Source organism: Triticum urartu, chromosome 5A, assembly GCF_056163025.1.
Source record: "Triticum urartu cultivar PI428250 chromosome 5A, HENAU_Tu73, whole genome shotgun sequence".
In the NCBI taxonomy this organism is placed as follows: domain Eukaryota; kingdom Viridiplantae; phylum Streptophyta; class Magnoliopsida; order Poales; family Poaceae; genus Triticum; species Triticum urartu.
The window spans coordinates 7,005,787-7,020,870 of NC_141877.1; the positions used below are offsets into that span (position 1 = coordinate 7,005,787).

A 15,084-nucleotide genomic window follows, 5' to 3' on the forward strand; every position below is an offset into this window, starting at 1 on the left:
GAGCTAATTCACATTGCAGACTCCAAATAGTACTACGCTAAACCAGCCAAACGACCATTGCCCGCATATATGACAAATCTCCATCTTCGACGGCAGCGGCACAATCTTCCTGCATCACATCCCAGAGCATGGCGGCACCACAAGTCCATGAACGGGATTCTCATCATCCAACCCGTAGAGATCGGACAGAATGGGGAATCAGTAGATGACGCTGATGCTTGCATAGATTAGTCGCCATGGGTACCAGCTGCCACCCCATATTTGACTTTGTATGTACATGTGGATGTGAATGTGTGCTTAAAAATATTCACTTTCTATTAAAAAGAATCTTCAATTTGCATTTTGCAAATGTTCAACATGTATCTGGAAAAAAATGTACAACATGTATCTGCAAAATGTTCAACATGTATTTACAAAATAGAAAACAAAAAAGTAAGGAAAATGAATAGGAACAGATGAAAACAAATAGAGAAAACACACAAGGGAAAACAAAGAAATAAATAAAACTAAAAAAGGAACAATCACATGGAAATTCCTTACTTTCTCTCTCGGCCCATCCATCCATGGCGATGGCCGGCCACCCTTACTCGCCAAGTGACCTGGAGCTCTCCGGTTTCGTGCCGCAGCAGCTCTCACCCCTCCAACTCGTGGTGCCCCTCATAGGCACTTCTCTCTTGGTCATCACGGTGATATATATGGCTTGTCTCCGGCCGTGTCCTCAATACTGGTAACTACTGCAACCATCAAATCTATCCTTCCATCATATGTATACGTACGATACTTACTTCCTCCGAGTTCATTTTTACTCCCCTTATATATTAGGTTTGTCTGGAGTCAAATTTTGTAAAATTGTATTGAAATCGTATTAAAAATTATCAACAGTTACAATACCAAATCAATATAATGCTATAAAATTATATTCCATGATAAATCGAATGATATTGATTTGATAAGGTGAATGTTGGTACTCCTTTCTATAAACTGGATTAAACTATAGAAAGTTTGACTTACGACAAATCTAACATGTGAAGTAAAAAAGAAATGGAGAGAGTGCTCCATGCAAATTAACACTCCCATCATCTCCTGATCTTCATCTGTTGCAGGAAGATCCGGGAGATTATCCAAGGCCGACCGTTTGCTCATGTGCTGGTGGGCAATCACTGGGTTGACCCACCTAATCATCGAAGCACCCTTGCTCTTCACCCCCAATTACCTTACCAAGGAAAACCCCAGTTTTTTCGATGAAATATGTAAGTTCTGGCTGGTTATATCCTCCCATCGTATCCATCATCTCGAAACGATGTTCTTAATTTTTCGAGTAACTAACTGCATGCATGCTACATCTTCAGGGAAAGAGTACAGCAAAGCCGACTCCAGATATGCCACCGGGGACACCACAACCGCCGCGATCGAAGTCATTGCGGTTTTTCTACAAGGCCCTGCATCACTTCTTGCTGTGTACGTCACCTTATTACATTTTACTACTACTCATTTTCTCTTCACCACACTGTCTATTCCCGGCAAAACAACAAAGATTAAACTTTGCTTGATCTGTTAGTTTCTAGAGCTAGCTCGACGAATTTGTCAGACCACCAGAATGGATCCGATTTTGTTTCTAAGACTTTCTTTGATTTATAGTATAAGAATATCATGAGAATAGAAAAATCACAAAAAGTGAGATGACATGTATCTCAAATGCTATTGAAAAAGAGATGTTATTTGGTTCATATTATATGTTTTTTATTGGGTCTAGACTAATGTTTTTCTTCCTTTGAAATACAAAGGATCGTTCTATCATGTACATGAACAATATTCTATTCCTGCAAATCAAAGGGCTTCAAATGATTTTTTTTCTACAAATTCCTGTCCGATGAAATTCCTACAAAATTCCTATAAACCAAAAAAGGGCTAAATTCCAAAACATACTTCTCACATGGTTCTTGGTTGCATACACAGTTGAGTCCACCTTTAATGAAAAAACCCAAAAGTAACAAACAAATGGCCAGCAGACCCTCAAGCATTTAGTTTGCGTAGGCGACACTAATTTACTTACTCCTCCATCAATGCTCATATTGACGCCTAATTACTCCTCTGACATTTTCTTTTACGTATTGCTCCTAACATATGGTGTACATCACTGATTGCCTACTTAACACAATATGGTAAGAGGAGTATTTCTCTTTGCCATAGTTTTCTTATCGACTTCTAATCATCTATCGATCCATTGCATTAGATCATAGCATTGGTAAATGTGCTGAAGACTAACAGGTTAAAATTACGCGTAATATGTACTCGCCATTTATAGATCAACCAATAACCAACATGTGCATACAAAAGAAATCATGTGAGAGATGTCTACATGCAACAATGGTGACCTCACCAAACATGACATCTCATCAAAGATTCATACATGCATGGGAAAAAGTTCTCCATTATATTATACCATTTATATTCAAAATAATTTTCCAGTACACACTAATAAATAAAATATATAATATTCATTCTGAGTTTTAGTTCATATACTATTAATAAAAGTATGCATGTTTCATATAATCAAATAACGGAAATATATTTCAATCGATTCATGCAGCAACACGTGGAGTACTCTCTAGTTTATAGAAAATTTTAGCACGTCTCTCTAATTTTTTCCACTGTGCTTTATAGATTAGATAGAACGAAACCATTAGTTGCAGCTTTTTATTATTTATTTTACTATCTGCTTACCACAAGTTTGCTTCTTGCAGCTATGCTATTGCTTCCAGAAAGTCCTACAGCTACATTCTACAGTTCAGTGTATCTATGGGCCACATCTACGCAATGCTGGTTTACTACATTACTGCCTACTTAGACGGCATGAACTTCTGCGTCAGTCCATTCTACTTCTGGACATATTTTGTTGGTGCAAACTCTCCATGGGTTGTGATTCCAACGCTGATAGCAATAAGGAGCTGGAAGTTGATAAGCCAAGCATTTTAGTCTTGCAAGGTGAATCAAGACTAAGTAAACCAACTCTTGCCCTCGGCACCAGAATCCTTTGGGCAGTATGACACCTACGCGGATGGGAACCACATTTGCTATTTCTACGCTGGTTGCGGTGACGTGTGTTCCATGACACAATGATTCCTCTATTTCAAACACAATTGCAATTGAAATAATTATTTTTACCTTTTTTAAGAGAGGATGGGTTTACTCACTCCGACGGAGGCCAGGGCATGTTTGGTTACTGGATTTGTCCGGTGGGAGATGGTAGCGCGGGATTTATTCAACCGGTTTGGATGGCGGTCATGTAATAGGATAGGCGCATAGTTTACCTATCTCTCTTTACTATGCCAGCCGGTTGTGGCTTTTGGGCCTTATTTTATTTTGCTTGCTCTGTGTGAGCCAGTATCCTTTGTTGCAGCACTTTGCAAGATATTGTTGAACTACTTTATTTATTTATAAATGTGGCCGTATGCATCTGTCTGATGCAGAGGCCGGGGAAGCCCCCTTTTCGAAAAAAAAGAGAGGATGGGTCCCTAATGGCCCGTTGCTTTATTAAATATGAAGCAGTTATGCAAAGAAACTTACATCATGACCCAAAGTGAATTAAAAACTACTCCCTCCGTGCCAAAATAAGTATCTCAACTTTGTACTAGCTCTAGTACAAATTATTAAGTTCAAGACACTTATTTTAAGACGGAGGGAGTACAAACTAGACCCTATCGGTGTGAAGTGGTAGCGGCCAAATCAGTGTTGAGACATGTGCGCCCCTGACAACTGTGGTGGTGGTCTTAAACATAATGGTAGTGCAAAAACATTGGATAATAACTCCGTCACATACAACACCATGTGTATCGATTTATGGATGAGGGGAACTCCCAGGAAAATGTTCGAATGTGTGCTTAAAAATATTCACTTTCTATTAAAAAGAATCTTCAATTTGCATTTTGCAAATGTTCAACATGTATCTGGAAAAAAATGTACAACATGTATCTGCAAAATGTTCAACATGTATTTACAAAATAGAAGACAAAAAAGCAAGAAAAATGAATAGGAACAGATGAAAACAAATAGAGAAAACACACAAGGGAAAACAAAGAAATAAATAAAACTAAAAAAGGAACAATCACATGGAAGGTTCTAAAACTAGTATGTAGAACCTTCCCAAAATCGGTTTATTGGGGTGTCCCATTAAGGAGAGCAACAACCATCCAAAATCACTCTATTGGTCGGTCCATTAAGACCGGCGCACAGTTGGGCGCAAAGGCGAAATGGTGCTACATCTCACAACAAGTGAGATATAGCACCGACGCACAGGCACGATTATATCTCGGCTTGTAGTGAGCTCTAGCGGAGTGTTCCCCGCCTTGGGTCTTCCAACAAAACTTACGTCTACTCGCGTCCATGCGGCTAGGTGTTGAATCCGCCCACCAAACTAGTTTGTAAAACTAGCTAACATAGTAGATGTCTTGTCAACATAAAAAAATCATTGTGGTCTTTCTTGAATAAATTACCCCAGTCATTGTAGCGGTGCCATGGAGACAGTGGGTTAGATGTCCTTGCAGAGTCCATTATTGGGATCTGATGTGTCAAGTTCGTTTTTGCTAGTTTGATTTTTATGGAGTTGGAATCTTCCACGACATTATGGTGAACTTTTTTGTGGTTTGACAGACTGCACTTCTAGGGGACCATCCCCGGTCTAGGCATGTTCATCGCTCATGACTTCTCATCTTTTTGGATGGGTGACTCAAAGAGGTTTTCCAAAACCTTTGTTGGTAATGAAATTCGTGCAGGTGAGTGAGTAGCAATAGCGATGTTCCACTCCAATTGCAGTCTATTTATTGAAGTCTTGTCGGTACTCCATCTAGCAAAGATTTATACCACAGAGAAGATGTCTCCAAAACATTCTAGACTCGAAAATCAACATAAACAATTTTTTCGCTTGTAGAGAAGATATTTGAATAAACATGTTAATCTATATGAAAATCAATGTTCACGTGCCTTAAGAAAATATTTCCCATTGCACATAAATTTCGTGGCGCGCCATACTGCATAAAAATTTCTTACGGACTTGGAAAAGTTTTATATGGTTAATAAAAATGTCACCTAGATAGAAAAATATTACAAGAAAAATTTCCCACGCATATGAAAATAAATGTTCTCAAACATAATTTAAAATATGCATTGAGTTTTTTCAAAGAAATACACGGTTAATAGTTTTCTTTAATATGAAAAGATATTTTTGAAATACATGATGGAAGTTTTCGAAACATGATGAACATCTTTAGTTATGCGACGAACATGTTTCTAAACTTCACTGTGAATATTATTTTCAAATACGTGATGGGGTTTTTTTAAATAAGCTAGACAATTTTTTGATACACAGTGAACATGTTTTAAATAGACTGTGGCACTATCTAGTTATGATGAACATTCTTCAAAATGTACTGTGAATAATTTTCCTAAATCCATGATAGCCATTTTTAAAATATGTGAATACATTTTGGAAATACAAAAATGAACAGTTTTTGGAAACATGATGTACTTTCTTAAAACACAATGAATATTTTCTAGTACATGATGGACATATTTTCGAAAAGTATGAACATTTTTTTCAATTCAATCAACATCTTTAAATATTCAATTTCATTATTAAAAGTTAAAACACGTTGCACATTTTGAAAATTCAGCGATGAAAAAAGAAGAAAAAGGAAAGCAAAAATAGAAAAGAAAATATGAAAAAAAATGATTAAAGGAAATGAAAAACTAAACTAAATTAAAAAACATCAACTCATGTGTTTTTCAATTTGGTTTTGTTTCATTTTTCATTATATATTTTTCATTTTTTTCTGCTAACAATTTTTTTATCATGAAGGTTTTTTTAAAAACATTATTATTAACCTATTTTCAAATTTGTGAAGTTTTCCTAATTTCTGAATTGTTTTCTACATACATAAACATCTTCTCAAATCGATGAAGACTTTTAAAATTTATGGAATATTTTTAAATTCACGAACTTTTTCCAAATTAGTTAACATTTTGTAAATCCTAGATCATTTTTTCAAATACATGAACTGTTTTTAAATTCATGAACTTTTTAATAATTTGTGAACAGTTTTTCATATTTATATTTTTTTCCTAATTCATTAACTTTTTAAAGATACATGGTCTTGTTTTAGAAGTATGATTTTTTAAATTCATAAAAAATAGAGATCCAATTTTTCCTCTAAACAAGCAGTTGTTGGTTTTTCTTGAACCCGTAGCCTGAAGGAGTAGTGTGTAGGCGATCAGACCGATCATGCAAAACGAGCATGCTACTGGACCATCCCATGCGTGACCACGAGTATACCAATCAGTGTGTAAAGCATTGTAGATGAATTGTCGGGCGTGAGTTCTACCTCGCAATCGGCGGGGACATCCTTTGGAGCATCTAATAAGACGGTGACGCACAGGAACATCAAGACTCAGCCGGCCCATTGGCGGTCGAAACCGATGTAGAAAACATATTGTTGGGAACGTTTTCTTTCATGCTCGTTTCTAATGTTTTTGTTTGGGGTTTTATTAGTAGTATTCCTTCCGTCCATATAATATAAGAGTGTTTTTTACCCTACACTTCGTCCCATAATATAAGAGCGCTTTTGATGCTAGTGTGAACATTTTCTTAGATCATTATTCACAAAACACGAACATTTTCTGGTAAAAAACGGGAATATTTTTTTAAAGTTCTGTGAATTTTTTTGGCCCGCGCTTGAACCTAGAACACTTTACCTGGGTCTGGGCCGCATTCTCTTTCGGCCCACACTTGACACACTTGGGACGGGGACGTCACACAGTGCCTCGTCTTCTTGCCTGGATCGATCCATCTCAATGCCGGACACCGCAAAAAAAAAAAAACCCATCTCAACGCCGGCCGGCCGGGGAGTGTCCTTCCGTCTCCTCCGACCTTGCATTCTCCTCGCGCCAACCGACCCCAACCCACCCCTCCCCGCGCATCACTTCGGAGTCAGTGAGCAATGGAGGTGGCGACAGCCGGCGGCCACGGCGGCACCACGCCGCGCTCCTCCGCCTCGTTGCCGTCCCTCTCGCTGGTGGCCACCGTCCACGCCGCCGCGCTCCGCCTAGGCGCGGTCCTCGAACCCTCTCTCATCCACGCATGCTCTGCCGGCGGCGTCCCGGATTCTTCCCGCAGCGTGTTCGACGAATTGCCCCGCTCTGGCCAGCGCCATGTCCCCGCACGGGCGGTGCCGGCAGGTGCTCTGCCTGTTCCGTGGCGGGGATGGGGAGATGGACGACAAGGCCGCGTGCGCGAGGACTGGGATGGTGGGCGAAGGGATGCAAGTGTTCGCAAGGAAGGGTGAGGAGGCCGTCGCTACAGCGCTATACGTGCATGGTGGAGATGCTGGGAAGGGCCTGGGAGGTCGACGAGGCAGAGGGGAAGGGCCCGAGCCCGGAGTTCGACGAGGCCGAGTGCAGATGGAGGCGCGCCCGGTGCTGCTCGCCCCATGCCGGGCGCATGGCCGTGTCGTGGCAATGCATGCATTTTGGCCAAATGGCACGAGATAAGCCCCCTGGCTGGCGGAGATCTGAAATTTGTACAACATGATTCTTGGTTTACCTACATGGTTCTACCCTTGGGCAATCTGATTGTCCGGTTTGTCGTCGCCCCATTACTCTGCTGGTACCTTCTGAAGTTGCTTCCCTGCTGTTTGTCTTGTTTGTCATCGCCCCATTACTCTGTTGGCATGGGCAATCTGATTGTCCCGTTTGTCGTCGCCCCATCGCTCTGTTGGCATGGGCAATCTGATTGTCCGGTTTGTTGTCGCCCCATTGTGAACTGAATTGAAGCCTTGGTGGAAGCCTGGAGCTCTTCACAGTACAATCGGAATTTGGATTGCATCACTGGTAAAGCCCTAAGAGCCCTTGGTTTCTTGGCTATTTTTTTTTGTCATGTTTAGATTCTTGGCCTATCAATACAACTAAGCATACAGAGTTGTACTTTTTTACATTTTTCTGATGAACTCTTATGTATTGATCTAGATAAGTCTATAGTAGCAGTTCTATTATCTCCACATACTTGATGTCCTCAACGTTGCAACAATGACCCTTTGAATCTGTTTAGACACAAATCCAATGAATGAGACTGAAATGTCTACCAGAGGGTACAATTGAACTTATAGTTGATGATATACTGTAGTCGCGCCTAACTAGCTGGTTGGAATACATTATCAGAGATATTCTTGGTAAACTGGCTTCTGCAACATCCTTTGAGTTGAGAGATATTTTAATAGACAGAACAAAAATGGACTAGGGAATCCATGGCCACTCTTGTCTATAATGAAATAGTAGATAAGTGGTTTTGTGCCTTAGATCAGTGGTGGTTGTGCCCTGGACCATAGCAGGAACTCTAAAGGCTTCCGTATCTGGAGTATTGCAGTTAGGACTTAAAGAGTTGACTACAAATTCCTTCTAAGATCTTAAGCCCCAATTTCACGTGGGCTTATTAATTTCTTGCCAGCAGCTTACATTTTCCTTTCATGTCTTTCCATTAGAGCTGAGATGGTCAGAAGACAGGTTCTTTCCCCGGTGACTCTGAGTTGCAGCAACCGCTTCAAAATTCCAGGTTTTCTTTGTCCTGCTTCTCAAGATCAGAATGAAAAATAATGAGGTTAGTATCTTCGAGAGCACAACATAAAGTGCAAAATTCAGACGGAGACCCATTATGTTTGTGAATTTGCTCAGCCACCGGAAGTTTACCCCTAGAAGCCTGCTAGCAGAAAATTATAATTTTCAAAGGCACACGAGAATGTCAAATATATTTCTCTACTCCTACAAAAAGCTGAGTTGGTGATGATGGTGTGCCTGGCGTCTATCAATCTCGGCCGTCCAATCCGCATCTAACACACCTGATACGAGCTCTGGCACTTTTGCACAAAGACCCCTGTGCTACCTCTTGAGCACTGCGTTGGTTTTCCCTTGAAAAGAAAAGGGTGATGCAGCAAAGTAGCGTAAGTATTTCCCTTAGTTTTTGAGAACCAAGGTATCAATCCAGTAGGAGATCACGCTCGAGTCCCACGCACCTACACAAACAAATAAGAACCTCGCAACCAACGCGATAAAGGGGTTGTCAACCCCTTCACGGTCACTTACGAGAGTGAGACCTGATAGATATGGTAAGATAATATTTTTTGGTATATTTATGATAAAGATAAATAAAGATGCAAAGTAAAATAAACGGCAAAGGAAATAACTAAGTGTTGGAAGATTAATATGATGGAAGATAGACCCGGGGGCCATAGGTTTCACTAGTGGCTTCTCTCAAGAGCATAAGTATTACGGTGGGTAAACGAATTACTGTCGAGCAATTGATAGAATTGAGCATAGTTATGAGAATATCTAGGTATGATCATGTATATAGACATCACGTCCGCGACAAGTAGACCGAAACGATTCTGCATCTACTACTATTACTCCACACATCGACCGCTATCCAGCATGCATCTAGAGTATTAAGTTCATAAGAACAGAGTAATGCTTTAAGTAAGATGACATGATGTAGAGGGATAAACTCATGCAATATGATATAAACCCCATCTTTTTTATCCTCGATGGCAACAATACGTGTCGGTTCCGTTTCTGTCACTGGGATCGAGCACCGCAAGATTGAACCCAAAGCTAAGCACTTCTCTCATTGCAAGAAAGATCAATCTAGTAGGCCAAACCAAACTGATAATTCGAAGAGACTTGCAAAGATAAACCAATCATACATAAAAGAATTCAGAGGAGATTCAAATATTGTTCATAGATAAACTGGATCATAAACCCACAATTCATCGGATCTCGACAAACACACCGCAAAAAAATATTACATCGAATAGATCTCCAAGAGAATCGAGGAGAACTTTGTATTGAGATCCAAAGAGAGAGAAGAAGCCATCTAGCTAATAACTATGGACCCGAAGGTCTGAAGTAAACTAATCACACATCACCGGAGAGTCCATGGAGTTGATGTAGAGGCCCTCCGTGATCAATGCCCCCTCCGGCGGAGCTCCGGACACTAGTAGAAAAATGACCTAATGTGAGACACATTAGTCCCGGTTCGATTTTGGCCCGGTACTAATGGCACCATTAGTGCCGGTTCGAAAGGCTATGCATTAATGCCGGTTCGTGTTGAACCTTTAGTACCGGTTCATGCCACGAACCGGTGCTAAAGGGGTGGTGGCAGGCTGGCGTCAGGCCGGGGCCCCATGATCACCTTTAGTACCGGTTCGTGGCACAAATCGGTACTAAAGGGATAACCTTTAGTACCGGTTCGTGCCATGAACCGGGACTAAAGGGGTCTGACCTATAGTCCCGGTTGGAGACACAAACCGGGACTACAGGGCAATTTTCAAACTCTACCCCCCCCCCCCCCCCTCCCCGTGTATCGCCATTTCAGTTTTGAAAAAATTCAAAAGAAAATGATAAAAACTTCAGAAAATAAAATCCTTCGAGAAGTAGTTATATTACTACACCTACTAGTTATGAAAATTTGAAACTTAAATTTGGATATGTTTTGCAAAAAGTGTAGGGAAAATGTAAAACGGCTATAACTTTTGCATACGATGTCAGAAAAAAAACGTATAATATATCAAAAAATTCAGCAGGAAAATCCGCTCTTATACTAGCAGTCTATACTAGCAGTTCTATTATCTCCACATACTTGTGCAGTACAATGTCCTCAACGTTGCAACGATGACCCTTTGAATCTGTTTAGACACAAATCCAATGAATGAGACTGAAATGTCTAGCAGACGGTACAATTGAACTTATAGTTGATGATATACTGTAGTCACACCTAACTAGCTGGGTGAAATACATTATCAGAGATATTCTTGGTAAACTGGCTTCTGCAACATTCTTTGAGTTGAGAGATATTTTATTTTACCACATGTTTATATATTGAAAGACTAGAGTGTAACAGTAACTGTTCTGTCCAGCTAGGAAAGTTTGCATCCCTCCAGGTAGTCCACTGAATGAATTGATGTTCAAGTACACCGTCATCATGCTGCCAAGTAACTAGTTCCCTATTTGGGGCCAGGCCTGCTTGGCAACCGCTAGAAATAGACAGAACAAAAATGGACTAGGGAATCCATGGCCACTCTTGTCTATAATTAATGGAATAGTAGATAAGTTGTTTTGTGCCTTTGATCAGTGGAGGTTGTGCCCTGGACCATAGCAGGAACTCTAAAGGCTTCAGCGTATGAAGTATTGTACTTAGGACTTAAAGAGTTAATTAACTACAAATTCCTTCTAAGATCTTAAGCTCCAATTTCACGTGGGCTTATTAATTTCTTGCCAGCAGCTTACATTTTCCTTTCATGTCTTTAAGCTTTCCATTAGAGCTGAGATGGTCAGAAGACAGGCTCTTTTCCTAGTGACTCTGAGTTGCAGCAACCGCTTCAAAATTCCAGGTTTCTTTGTCCTGCTTCTCATGAGTAGTGAGAACATGTGATTATCAACTTATCATTATAAAACTACTTTTCTTAGTCTCAATGATGGCGTGTCAGTAAATTTAGAACAATCTTAATTACTTGTTGCCCTGATCTGTTGAAAAACAAGCATGCTGTGTTTTCCATGGTTTACTGATGGTTGCCATGGTCTGAAATGAAAATGTAACCAAACTTGCGAGAGTCCCAGTTTGAGATCCGTAGACTATGTCGAACTGTTCTCTGTTATACCCTGCTGCAATCATTTGCTACTACAGATTCATGCTGGATGTGAATCGCAAGCTAAACATGCTCTTCTTGTATAAATTTGTCTTTACGGTTGTTCTGTTTCTCATCTCATGCAAAAGGCAATGCTTTGACAAGACGTGTTCATGATGCAGTTTGGCATGGATTGCAGTTTAGATGGCCCTGATGGAGCGAATTCCGAGTTAGCCAAACCGGAGAAGCAAAGCACTGGCCGTCTGGCCGTGCACTTGTATCCGTGTTTTCTCTTCCCTGACCTATCACCAACGGTTCACATGGATGTGAACAGTGAAGTGAAGTGTCCGGTGTATCCTCGACGAGGATACAGAACAACAGATATGTTGGTCACTTCATCTGTTGTTCGCAGTCTCTAAGGGCAGCTCGCATTCGTGCCTTCCTGTTTGTGTGATTGTGTCACAACCTCTTCCTGGTAATGTGGGTAATGTAATCATGGTTTAGTTTTGCCGGAAGGCGTTGGAACTCCAGTGCATGCCTAGTGTTGAATTGTTTTTTTGTTGGAATGCGTACCGTTGATTTGGCTCACAAGTTTGTCCAAACTCAACGCCCGAGAGTTGTCATCAAAGCACTTTTTCTTCTTCAGGGGCAATTACATTACCTGAATTGAGATATTTATATGAATCATTGCTGGCAAGTTAAATAGCAGTAGTTCAATATAATTATTATGCAAGAATTTCATGTACACAAGAGTCAAACTTATAAGTATGCAGTGCATATACGGTGCCTGTATTACCTGCTGATGAATGCCCTTATACAACAGTCAAGCAGTGAACTGGCTGCTACATGCAGCTAGTTTGTGAAGAGTTGTTGCATGGTGTGAACTTAAGAAGAAATGGTGATCATCTATATCTATACCAATATAAAAAGACTCAAATGGGCAGATCTAAATCATCTCGACCGTCAAATCATGTTATCTAGCGGTTCAAATCGTTCCAATGTTGAGCAGCAAACACGTTTAACGCTCTAATTACCCACCACTACCATTGGTTATAAACACGTTTTGACTCAACGCTATCTCTTGAAATTTGTCATGTAATTAATATCATACTCCCTCCGGTCCTTTTTACTCTGCATATAAGAATTGTCTGAAGTCAAACTTCATAAAGTTTGACCATATTTATATGAAAAAATATTAACATCTACAATGCTCAGTTTATACAATATGAAAATTAAAGTCATGACGCATCTAATGTTGTTGATTTCACATTCTGAATGTTGGTATTTTTTTCTATAAACTTGGTCAAAGTTTACGAGGTTTAACTTCAGACAAATCTTATAGGCGAATTAAAAAGGACCGGAGGGAGTACCATTCCCGTGAAAAAGTAATTAATATCTTACCAAATACCAACATGCAACATATATATCTTATCTAATATAACGTACAACTAATATCCTATCTAATATAAACGTGCATTGCACGTACATTATTACTAGTCTTAACAAGAAAATGAAGTAGGAATCCATATGGGTACGTACGCATGCATCCTCGTACGTACGTACGTACTCCCTGGCAAGATTTACGGCAGTTCGTTCCACTCCCCCGCACCCTTCGCTGGTATCACTTGTAGAAATGGCGGGATGCAACAAACCCTAGTAGGCGGCGCACGCCCCGTACGCCGGCGTACGACGTGATACTCCTTCCGCCGAGAGATACACGCAGGCCTCCGAGCTAGCTGCCGGATGTTGGCGCCTTTGCCACCGCATGTACACAAAAAATTAGCAGGAAACCCCCGTGTACGGTCAGATCGACCCCAACGTACGGCTTAGGGTTAACCCCAACGGCGAACACGACACAGTCGGTAGCAGCGGCGCGATTGCAAGAGGGTTGGTCGACGGTCGATTCCCATCGATCGGAGAAAGAAGATGGGCGCGGGTGTGGAGAGATCCAACAACAAAAGAACCATGGCGGCCGATCCGACCAGCCGAGACGATCCCTTGCCGGAGAAGAAGAAGAAGGTGGTGGATCTGGGGAGCGACAGTGACGAGGACTTGCCTAATCCGTCAGTGACGAATAGCTATTCGACAGTGACGATGATGATGATGATATTTGATTATTGTTGATTTTTTAACACGTTAGATGGAAGCCTGGTTCCACCAAAGATATGTTAAATGATTATCTGATTTGATGTAGGCACATTGCCCGGCCTCATCTTGGAATGATGTTTAAGGACATCAAACTTCTAGAACCTGCTCATGTTGACATGTTATGGCGTAAGTTTAACATTGATGATGGTCTTATTGTTCAAGAGGTAGGTAATGACTTCCTGAAAGTGCTCAATTTCTCATCTGTGTAAAGTTAATTATTGACATTTGAACATTAGGTGTCGGGAGGATCTCTTGCTGAGAAATTTGGAATCCAAAAAGGTGATATTATTGAATCTTTCAATGGAAAGCCTGTTTCTTCCACAATTGAGGTGAGTGAATTAGAGATTTGTTAGGTAAACGAACTGAAAATAAATTTCATTTCTGTGATTTTAGTAGCTTCACGGTCTTGACTAGAATATTTTTGTTTCCTGCAATTATCAGCTGGAAAATACACTGATGAGCATATACAAGGGAACCTTAGATGCTGAAGTTCGTATTTCTATAAGTTCATTTCTATATATGAGGACGGTTTGCTTGATCCTGGCCATCCATTTATTTGTACCGAAGTATTATCAGCAAAATGCTAGCTCTAAGAGGTGTGTTTGGCTAACTCCATAGGTTGGGGTGTTTCACACACTCAAAGAACAACGGAGCACCGTAGACTTGACTGCAAAATTATCAGAACTTGGAGAAGTTATTACAAGAGGTACACATCTCCTCTTTTAACTTGCCCCATCTACAGATTATTATTTCAAGTCCAGACATAATGCCATCGCTAAGTATGCAAGCTCATGTGCATTGTGCAATACACTCTTACATGACACACATTTGATGTCTAAAATATCACACCAAACCATACAGTATTCTAATATTTTGCAAGTTTACTGTTTTGGTAAGTAGGTGGTGTGAGTTGTAGAGAACAGACTTCATCCATGTTTTTTTTTACCAAAGTGTCCATCTTCCATTTGTAGACTTGGAAGTTTTTGGAATTTTTGGAACAAGAGATGCATGTCTGGGTTTGTGGTGCTAACTTTGAGTTGTGTGACATTTTGCAAAGAATGTGGATTAAATATTGTTTGCACGCTTGCTCCCAGTTTTATTTTTGGATATAGATACAAAACATTCGCCTTGAGAGAGGTGTTTTGCAAGAAAAAGTAGGCTTGGTTATTTGATACTCATGTTATGTTGTTGTTTGTTACAGGTCCTACAGACTCTTGAACTGGCTGCTAGGTTGAGGAGGGATGTTTGTATAGGGTGGCTTACTGTGATACAC

At 40.4% G+C, this 15,084-nt stretch overlaps 2 protein-coding genes and 1 pseudogene across 3 annotated transcripts in view; all 3 read left to right on the top strand.

Annotated features, from left to right (window-relative positions):
• Window positions 1-545: 545 nt before the first annotated feature.
• Window positions 546-3,496, top strand: LOC147967401 (putative 3-beta-hydroxysteroid-Delta(8),Delta(7)-isomerase; annotated as a pseudogene). Its single transcript, XR_015603162.1, has 4 exons — window positions 546-727; window positions 1,104-1,250; window positions 1,350-1,458; window positions 2,745-3,496. The product of XR_015603162.1 is annotated as a putative 3-beta-hydroxysteroid-Delta(8),Delta(7)-isomerase (transcript).
• A 9,694-nt stretch (window positions 3,497-13,190) lies between these two features.
• LOC147967402 (uncharacterized) overlaps window positions 13,191-15,084 on the top strand; it is a 139,474-nt gene continuing 137,580 nt past the window's right edge. The window contains exon 1 of the mRNA XM_087525277.1: window positions 13,191-13,685. Coding sequence (XP_087381403.1) covers window positions 13,590-13,685 — 96 coding nt within the window. The 5' untranslated portion in view covers window positions 13,191-13,589. The remainder of the gene's footprint in view (window positions 13,686-15,084) is intronic.
• On the top strand, window positions 13,804-14,404 carry LOC125530451 (uncharacterized). Its single transcript, XM_087522392.1, has 5 exons — window positions 13,804-13,814; window positions 13,858-13,975; window positions 14,048-14,140; window positions 14,253-14,339; window positions 14,399-14,404. Exons 1-5 carry the CDS (start codon window positions 13,804-13,806, stop codon window positions 14,402-14,404), a joined length of 315 nt encoding a protein of 104 aa, XP_087378518.1.

What these genes read in the sequence shown, in the direction of transcription:
- LOC125530451 (XM_087522392.1), top strand. An exon ending in ATGGTCTTATTGTTCAAGAG is followed by an intron (nt 13,976 to 14,047) that starts GTAGGTAATGAC and finishes TTTGAACATTAG; the next exon opens with GTGTCGGGAGGATCTCTTGC. An exon ending in CTGTTTCTTCCACAATTGAG is followed by an intron (nt 14,141 to 14,252) that starts GTGAGTGAATTA and finishes TGCAATTATCAG; the next exon opens with CTGGAAAATACACTGATGAG.